A 9,346-nucleotide genomic window follows, 5' to 3' on the forward strand; every position below is an offset into this window, starting at 1 on the left:
ACTCGGCGGCCAGGGGAGGACGGAGTCCCGAAGACCAGCGGAGAGAGGTAGGTGCGGGGACTGCACACATTACAAGTGATCGCGGCGACATCGCCGCAATCACTTGTAAACGAACGGCCGGATTCCCCACTTACCGCCCGGAACGACTACATGTTCCGGGCATCAGGGGACTCCACGGCGCTGCCGCCCCTCTGCTACGTGCCGCCCCGAGGCCGGGCCTCGGTGGCCTTGTGGGGAATCCGGGCCTGCCTGTGACTGGAACAAAAAGGGTTCACCTACCCCAGTGGTGACAGAAATCACCAAACCCAACAATGTAGTTCTACAGGATGGTGGGGGAACCTTCCCTCTCCCCTGTACAGCCAGTTGTACAGACTTACTTGGTACTGGTCAGGGTTTCTTCTAGTGAAGAGCAGGAATTGCGTGTCTATCACTTCTGGTGCCCATGGTAAGCGACTGATCGGTCTTTCCAGTGTGTTGGAATAGGGGGGGCCGTTTGTGAAACATCCCAGCCTGTCGTAGCAGACCTCCTCAGCAGCTGGACAGAGAAACAAGCGGGGTGGATTATGGATCGGCCTTTAGTTGCACCATCATGAGCAAAAATGATCAGCTGAGGAACTGAACCTACGCAAGAAAAATGGGGGCTTGATGTGTGGGTCCTCTGACCATCCTTCTAGCAAGTTAAATCTCGTCTCACGTCCCACAGACTTGACTGTCCAGAGACGTATAAAAAAAAAAAAAAACATCAATGCTGACCCTCTTTCAGAATGCTAGGTGCCTGGCTTCAATACTCATTTACTGACCATCTCCATGAGAGTTCCAGGAGCAGAGACTCAAGACAAGTCAGCCATTCTCAAAGGAAGGAGGTTGGCAGCTCTCATGTTTTGGGTTCCCTTTACATTTCTCTCAGTACAGGATGAGCTTATATGTCCAATACCTCATGGTTGTTTTTTTGGTTTGGCCTTTGTCTCAACCCATCTCCAGCTGACCTGCTTAATAAGATCTAAAGGCTACACCAAAAGGCTTGCTACAAGCATTGTTCATCCAGAACCGAATTCCCTTAACTCAAAGAATATAGCAGTTAGCAGTCAGGAGGAGTCCCATTATGTCCACATCTAGGTAGAACAAGGACACAGAACTCCAGCCAACTGTATTATTGTATAGCACAAGCGAGAAGACCCCATTGGAGAGAAATCTCACTTGCTGTTTGTGACACCCATGTGACAAGGGGTGGAGCGGTTGTCTCCAGGACAGACAAGCATAGAGTCCCCATTGTCTCTAGAGAAACTTTGGACATGCCCCCCATCCTGTCCTGGCAGAAGGGGAAGGGAGTCCCCTTATAGAGGTGAGAAAGGCTTTTCCATGAAATTTCAGTAAAATGCATTGAAAACAGTTGTGATGAAAAATTCCCTGAAAACCCCCCCAAAAAAAATCTAAAGCAGCCTAATGAGCTGGGGAATTAGGAAGGGAGCAAAACATACCTCTAATAGCTGCTGCTATGGACAGCACCAGGGCCAGTGTGACCATCATCTGAAAGTTAAAGAGACGATCATACAATTATCACTGCAACAACATTAGAGGAGATCTGTGCTGACAGATACAGAGCCCGGCACACATGGCCTGAAAAATGCTGCTTCCCCGGCTGTCATGCTGATGCCCCAATATCACCGAGGTGAACCAGGTAGAGTCATCTGTAGGCTTATTTTCAGTCAGCAGCTATTGAAACCTTGGCCTAACAACCAAGCAGTTAGCATTCTCAGGACAAGCAGCCAGCGTGTCCCAGCACAGCAGGTCTGAAATATATTGTAGAGCTGCTAGAACTCCACCTTAATAGAGGAGCCGACACGTGTGTCCACACCATTTGTCTTCATCCACATAGAAGAATCTGAAATATACTTGCATACCCCCCCCAAGAAACTTCAATACCTCCAGCAAGTGAGCACCTGCCGGGATGGACCGTCACAGATCCAAAAGATACCCTGAACCCAGCTCTGCAGAGGAGCAGACACAATGGACCTGACAGACCTCGCTGGATACTCAACCCAGCCACCCATGGGTCCTGTTGTAGGACAATGTGAGAAAGAAAAAAAAAAACACAATGTGACAAGCCTCTTCTGTACCTGCAAATGTCATCTCCTGCACACTGTAGGCCCAACTCTACAGGAGCCAATCATCAGTATAGATAAGCCTGTGGGCAGAAGCATGTGACCTCTATTACCAAGGAGGATATTTAAATGGTTGGAACAGGAAAATGCAGGACATCGGTGAAGGGACCCTACAGAAAATAACACCCCCTCCACCACCATGTGTCAACACCTGTTATATATATCAGGACACAGATATGTTGGCACAGGATTTGTACCAGGAAAATGATAATGCCATCTGTCACCAAGAGTCCTTTGGGAACTCTGTACCACATGGCTGCCGCGAGTTTATGGGTTTCTGTCCTCTGCACTCATTGTTACCAACAAAGCATCAGGGAAGCAGGACAATGATATCTGGATCTTGAAGTACTCCTAACCCAAAACATATCAGATTCAGCTCAGGAGGACCAAAACCTGTCAGGAACTTGAGGAAAGACAATTCAATAGTATAGACAGCTCACTGACTGCAGAGCCCATAGACATTGAGTGATCACATAACAGATCAGTGAGGTTACTTGTGAAGTCCCCTCAATGTGATCCAGGGGGGAGAAACATCAGAGATATCACTGAGCTGGCCGCATACTAAACCATCAAAGAGCAGAAAGCAGTCATACAGCACAGGACGCCACACAAAACCCACCTCCCCAGCAGCCAAAAACTAACCTTACACCCTCTCCAAGGTGCACAGGAAGAATATTACCCCACCTGGAGGCAGTTGTATTTAAAGCACCCTCAGTAGGCGGAGCTGAGTCTATTTTGCCTCGTTAGGATGATGGTGGCCAGCTGAGGTTATCATCATCCAGTTTTGAGAATTCATCATTAACCATTTCATTGCCCCAACACACACATTTTAAGGTGGAACTCCACTTTTTAATGGAATGAGGTAGCACAAGAACCCCCTACCAGGTTTTCATTGCCATCTCTGTTGGTCAAATTTACTTCCTGGGTGGTCTCCAGGACAGGAAGTGAGGAAATATCTCAGGGACACAGACAATAATGTGATTTTATCTCTGTCTGTATCCGCGCTGAGACATTTCCTCACTTCCTGCCCCAGTGCAGACCCTCCAGCACCATCCATTCCTGCAGGCAGAGGGCTCCCCGCTCCTCACCATCTCTCTGCTGTCTTATCACACCTGAGCTCAGCCAATGAACCCGGGACAGATCTGCTTAAAGTGCACCTGTCATGACAGAAATATAGGGGCTGCCATTGCTGACCTCCTTGTGAAGATGCAATGTTTCTGGCTGCTATGCCAACTCTCTGACGTCAAAACCTTTTGAGTCACTGAGTTGGACTAAGTGTGCGGATTATATGAACAGGGCTTTAGCTACCATGGGGCGAGTGAGGCACTCGCCTCAGGCGCAGCTGAGAGGGGGCGTAGCCAGGGCCAGCCTGGCTGCGCCCCCTCGCCCCTGTTGCCATGGCGAGCACAGGGTGCCATTGGCAACAGGGGCGCCAGACGTCCAACACAGCTTCTCCTCGCATTCCCCGCTGCATGGGCAGAGGACTCTGTGTCCTCAATCTCTTTTTCTATTTCAAAAGGGAAATGTCAGAGGTCTGTTTAGACCCCTGACTCCGTGCGTGGCATAGGGTGACATAACACGTCTGTTGGGGGGGGCACAATTTTCTGTTCTTGCCTCGGGCGCAAAAGGAGCGAGCTACGGCTCTGTATATGAATTCTGGTCACAGGTCTTCCAGACTTCACACTCTCCCCGCTCTGTTGCTGTGCGTTACCACACACGTGTTGAGGTTCAGTATTTCCAATTCACTTTGAACGGGCTTCCAATGTACCGCCATGGTTGGTGGCATGCTGCCAGGCACTGTGCCTGTGCGTTGGGTGCCAATCTAAATGAATGCAGCACACAAAGTGACGTGCGTAAAGTGCGGTCAGTGTGACGTCAGCCATATATGTTGGAAAGGCAGAGCAATGATCGGGAGCCGAGGACTTTCATCCTCGTGTTTAGTGGGGCGATAATGTCAATGGGAATAAAATGATGGCACAGATTCCGACTCTTCCCGGCTCCGTCCAATACAAAGACAGTTTTATCTGAAACCTTCAAACTGAAGAGCCTTCAGGTGGCCACACATGATGAGATAATGAGGGGGGTGCACCTACTTCCCCCATACCCCAGAATTTGGGGTATTTCCGGGGTCTCTCAGAATGACTACAATCAGAAAATGGCGGTCTGACACCCCAAGATAAATCTTAATGCATCTCTCTTTCTGGAGTACAGCTTATTATAAGAACCCACCCACATTATTTTATTTTTTGTTTCAAATAAGTTTTATTGAGTTTTTACAAGGATTCAACAGAAGATACATATACATGTCATCAACCCCAAAGCGGGTGCAAATGCAAACCTTTATCAAACATACATTTGAGGTATAAATCACTTTAAGGGTCGATTGAGTGGGGAACAAAGCGGGGGATAGGGGAGAGAAGTGTCTGCCATAGTCCCACATTATATTATAAGCATTACTGCGCACACTATGCTCAATTTTTTATGCATTGAGTTGCGTTAAGACGTTCCATATATATATCTATAGTGCAGATTCAGTTCTTTTGGGGTTTTTCTTTAACCTTTTTAAAAATCACTTAGCCTGACGCTCTACTTCTGCTGGAAGTCTGTTCCAAGTACCAACTACTCTTTCTGCAAGATAATACTTTCTAAAGTCAGTATTGAGCTTTCCTCCTGCCAGCTTAAAGTGACATGAAACCCTCAGATTTTTTTTAACATAAAACAATACTGTAATGTGCGCCTTACTGTAATCCATGGTTGTTTCCCTTCTCTTTGCTGCTCTTCCTTTTAAATCCTCATCTCTTCTCATGCTGGGGAAGAACTTCCCTTTTCAGCTCAGGGCCTCTTCCTGTAGTGCTGGCTCAGGTTACAAGCCTATACAAACCTACAAACAGACACCGTGTATCCATTCCTGAGACAAGGCAGTCTGCTGCAAAACAGAAGTTCTGCAGAGCATGAGAACAGATACAGATTTGAAAGGAAGAGCGGCAAAGAGAAGGGAAACTACCATGGATTACAGTAAGGCGCACATTACAGTATTGTTTTATGTTAAAAAATCTGAGGGTTTAATGTCACTTTAAGGTCAGGTCCCCAAGTTCTTGATCTGGGCTTCATATTGAAAATCCTGCCCTCCTGAACGTTATTTACACCCTTCATGTATGTAAAGGTTTCAGTCATGTCCATCCTTTCCTCCAGGCTGTACGTATGAGGTTCCTGCAGTCTCACCTAATATGTTTATCCCTCAAACCTTCCACCATTTTCCAGATTCATTTTCTATTATTAATACCTTTTTGCAAGTGAGATCTCCAGAACTAGACACAACATTCTAAATTAGTTCTAATTATAGATCTATATAGAGGAATCAGGACCTCCTTCCCCCTGCTTTGGATCCCTCTAGTGATAATAAAGATCTATATAGAGGAATCAGGACCTCCTTCCTCCTGCTGGGGACCCCTCTAGTGATAATAAAGATCTATATAGAGGGATCAGGACCTCCTTCCTCCTGCTGGGGACCCCTCTAGTGATAATAAAGATCTATATAGAGGGATCAGGACCTCCTTCCTCCTGCTGGGGACCCCTCTAGTGATAATAAAGATCTATATAGAGGGATCAGGACCTCCTTCCTCCTGCTGGGGACCCCTCTAGTGATAATAAAGATCTATATAGAGGGATCAGGACCTCCTTCCTCCTGCTGGGGACCCCTCTAGTGATAATAAAGATCTATATAGAGGGATCAGGACCTCCTTCCTCCTGCTGGGGACCCCTCTAGTGATAATAAAGATCTATATAGAGGGATCAGGACCTCCTTCCTCCTGCTGGGGACCCCTCTAGTGATAATAAAGATCTATATAGAGGGATCAGGACCTCCTTCCTCCTGCTGGGGACCCCTCTAGTGATAATAAAGATCTATATAGAGGGATCAGGACCTCCTTCCTCCTGCTGGGGACCCCTCTAGTGATAATAAAGATCTATATAGAGGGATCAGGACCTCCTTCCTCCTGCTGGGGACCCCTCTAGTGATAATAAAGATCTATATAGAGGGATCAGGACCTCCTTCCTCCTGCTGGGGACCCCTCTAGTGATAATAAAGATCTATATAGAGGGATCAGGACCTCCTTCCTCCTGCTGGGGACCCCTCTAGTGATAATAAAGATCTATATAGAGGGATCAGGACCTCCTTCCTCCTGCTGGGGACCCCTCTAGTGATAATAAAGATCTATATAGAGGGATCAGGACCTCCTTCCTCCTGCTGGGGACCCCTCTAGTGATAATAAAGATCTATATAGAGGGATCAGGACCTCCTTCCTCCTGCTGGGGACCCCTCTAGTGATAATAAAGATCTATATAGAGGGATCAGGACCTCCTTCCTCCTGCTGGGGACCCCTCTAGTGATAATAAAGATCTATATAGAGGGATCAGGACCTCCTTCCTCCTGCTGGGGACCCCTCTAGTGATAATAAAGATCTATATAGAGGGATCAGGACCTCCTTCCTCCTGCTGGGGACCCCTCTAGTGATAATAAAGATCTATATAGAGGGATCAGGACCTCCTTCCTCCTGCTGGGGACCCCTCTAGTGATAATAAAGATCTATATAGAGGGATCAGGACCTCCTTCCTCCTGCTGGGGACCCCTCTAGTGATAATAAAGATCTATATAGAGGGATCAGGACCTCCTTCCTCCTGCTGGGGACCCCTCTAGTGATAATAAAGATCTATATAGAGGGATCAGGACCTCCTTCCTCCTGCTGGGGACCCCTCTAGTGATAATAAAGATCTATATAGAGGGATCAGGACCTCCTTCCTCCTGCTGGGGACCCCTCTAGTGATAATAAAGATCTATATAGAGGGATCAGGACCTCCTTCCTCCTGCTGGGGACCCCTCTAGTGATAATAAAGATCTATATAGAGGGATCAGGACCTCCTTCCTCCTGCTGGGGACCCCTCTAGTGATAATAAAGATCTATATAGAGGGATCAGGACCTCCTTCCTCTACAGTCCCCCTCCACTGTAGCAGTCTAAGAATCCTCGAATCATCACGTTCAATACACTGTGTATTGGATGAAAGGACGCCAACATATCACTGGAGCAGAGGAGGAAACAGGCAGGAGGGAGCACTAACAGGCTGCCGGATCTCAGGTTCAGGTGAGTAGAACTATTTTTGCACCTAGACCAAAGCAAGCACTTACCCCCATCAGTGGGTTGGCCTCACCGCAAAGGTTAAGCAATGTCCCCCCCCCACCCCCAGAGTTCTTTAAACGGCAGTCTGACCAGTCTAGTTCCTCTTTACAAAACAATTACCGGAATATCAACTCTCTTTCTCACCTTTGTGTCAACAAAAAGTCACACCGTACCCTGCCAAGCAAACCTTCAGTTTGATCTCTTAGACAGATATAAATAACAGGACCCCGTATGAAGCGTGTGCGCGGTGCGTTCTATGTGGGCAAAGCCATTAGAGTGCTGTCATGAAGGATCCATGCCTGTATACATTTGGCTGCAAATGGGAAGATGAGCACTCCCTTTGGTCGCCATATTGGTCTATATCACAATATCGAAACTAGTGAGGTGTCACTCTATGGATTGGATTTCATAAAAGAACAAAGGTGATGGTGACCCGGATAAAATAGTATTGCAAAGGGAATTCAAATGGATAAACTACGGGCATCTCAAGCTCCCGGATGACGGAAAACTTTTGATATTTTATGAATAGAGCACCGAAGTTGTAGAAAAGCTCCCAACTCCCTCTAGATTCACTCGCCATGTGATTGTCGGGGGATAAGGAAACCTTCCCTTCAAATTTTAGTGCTGTGATACTTTGAATAAGGATGTTTAATTATGACTGTGTGGTGAAGGATTTTTCCCTCGGCTATGAACCATGATGACCAATTCCAATGGAATACTTACTAACCGTTGAATTAATGAGACCAAAACTTTTTATATTTGTCAACCTTGATTTTCGATGTATATAATCTTTGATGACTCAACATATGAGGAACATTATTGATCATGAGAAATAGATAGATAGATAGATATATATATATCTATCTATCATGTATACATATGAAACTTCTTCATATTTTGTGAAGAGGAGCGAAATAAACCCCAGTTTCTAAAGGACTTCTAGATCAGGGGCGCCCACAATTTTTCGTCTGGAGATTTAATTTTCAAATGGCGAGCTCAATGAGATCTACCAATGAAAAAACACCTGCATTCAGGGGCGGGAGGGGGCGTGGCAGTGCATTGAAGTCAATGGCACCGCAGCCACGCCCCCAGTGCAATCTCCGCACCAGGAATGCAGGCAAATTAGTGCCTGCGTTCTGGTCCAGTGCGATCTGCAAAAATGTTGCTTCTTTGCATATCGTGCTGGACCGGAAGGCAGGCACATTTATGTTCCCCTTTTGTGCGGGCGATCACACTGAGGGTGGGGGGCATGGCTGCGGTGCCATTGACTTCAAAGCTCGCCACGTCCCCTCCCGCCCCTGAACGAAGGGAGCCAGCCAGCTTGCGTTCCAATGCGTTCCCAGAGGCCGAACACTCTGGAACACAGACTTTGTGGTGTGAACCGGCCCTCTCTTCTCTCTATCTCTCCCCTGTTTCTATCTGCTGTCTCTTCTCCCTATGCGGTCTCTTCTCTCACTTTCTCTGCTCTCTCCTGTCTGTCTTTTCTTACCTCCACTGCAGCAGCTTCCTAAGTCTCCTCTCCCCTTCCCGTCTGCGGCGTCTGACACTTTCAGCCGCATGAGCACCGCGGGAGGACAGGACACAGGTCAGTGAGCTGACCGTGATCTACCAGTGTTCGCTTTGCGATCTACCCAATGGGCACCCCTGTTCTAGATCTTCACTGTGGCAGGTTTTACACTCTGAAGGGGAAGGTTCCATTACGCGGGTGTCGGTACCCTAGTACCATTGTGGGTTTCTTCTCTTCCCTACCATATTGCTACTTGGCCATCCATTATCTTGGTGGGGCAGTCCTACCCTGGGTTCCCTCCCTTTAGACTGTAACGATGTTGAACTGATTGGATGGCCCCATGATAGACAGGAAGGGGGGTCTAACAATTTCCTGTCCCAATGGATGTTAGCTAGGTAGATAGCGTCATGATTCTTCTGATGTCATAGTATTAGCGCAGTTGACACCCCCACAGCTGTGGACAAATTCTTACAACTGATATATTTAATGGCACCAGAAAAAT

General features: G+C 47.3%; 1 protein-coding gene across 1 annotated transcript in view; it reads right to left on the reverse strand.

The window, feature by feature from the left end:
* Positions 1-1,527, reverse strand: part of LOC108800213 (pancreatic lipase-related protein 2-like) — a 9,698-nt gene extending 8,171 nt beyond the window's left edge. The window contains exons 1-2 of the mRNA XM_018572177.1: positions 1,479-1,527; positions 378-535 (exon numbers count right to left, since the gene is read on the reverse strand). Coding sequence (XP_018427679.1) covers positions 378-535; positions 1,479-1,527 — 207 coding nt within the window. The remainder of the gene's footprint in view (positions 1-377; positions 536-1,478) is intronic.
* Between the last annotated feature and the right edge of the window lie 7,819 nt (positions 1,528-9,346).

Source organism: Nanorana parkeri, unplaced genomic scaffold (assembly GCF_000935625.1).
Source record: "Nanorana parkeri isolate BGI_ZX_2015 unplaced genomic scaffold, ASM93562v1 scaffold1958, whole genome shotgun sequence".
Classification (NCBI taxonomy): domain Eukaryota; kingdom Metazoa; phylum Chordata; class Amphibia; order Anura; family Dicroglossidae; genus Nanorana; species Nanorana parkeri.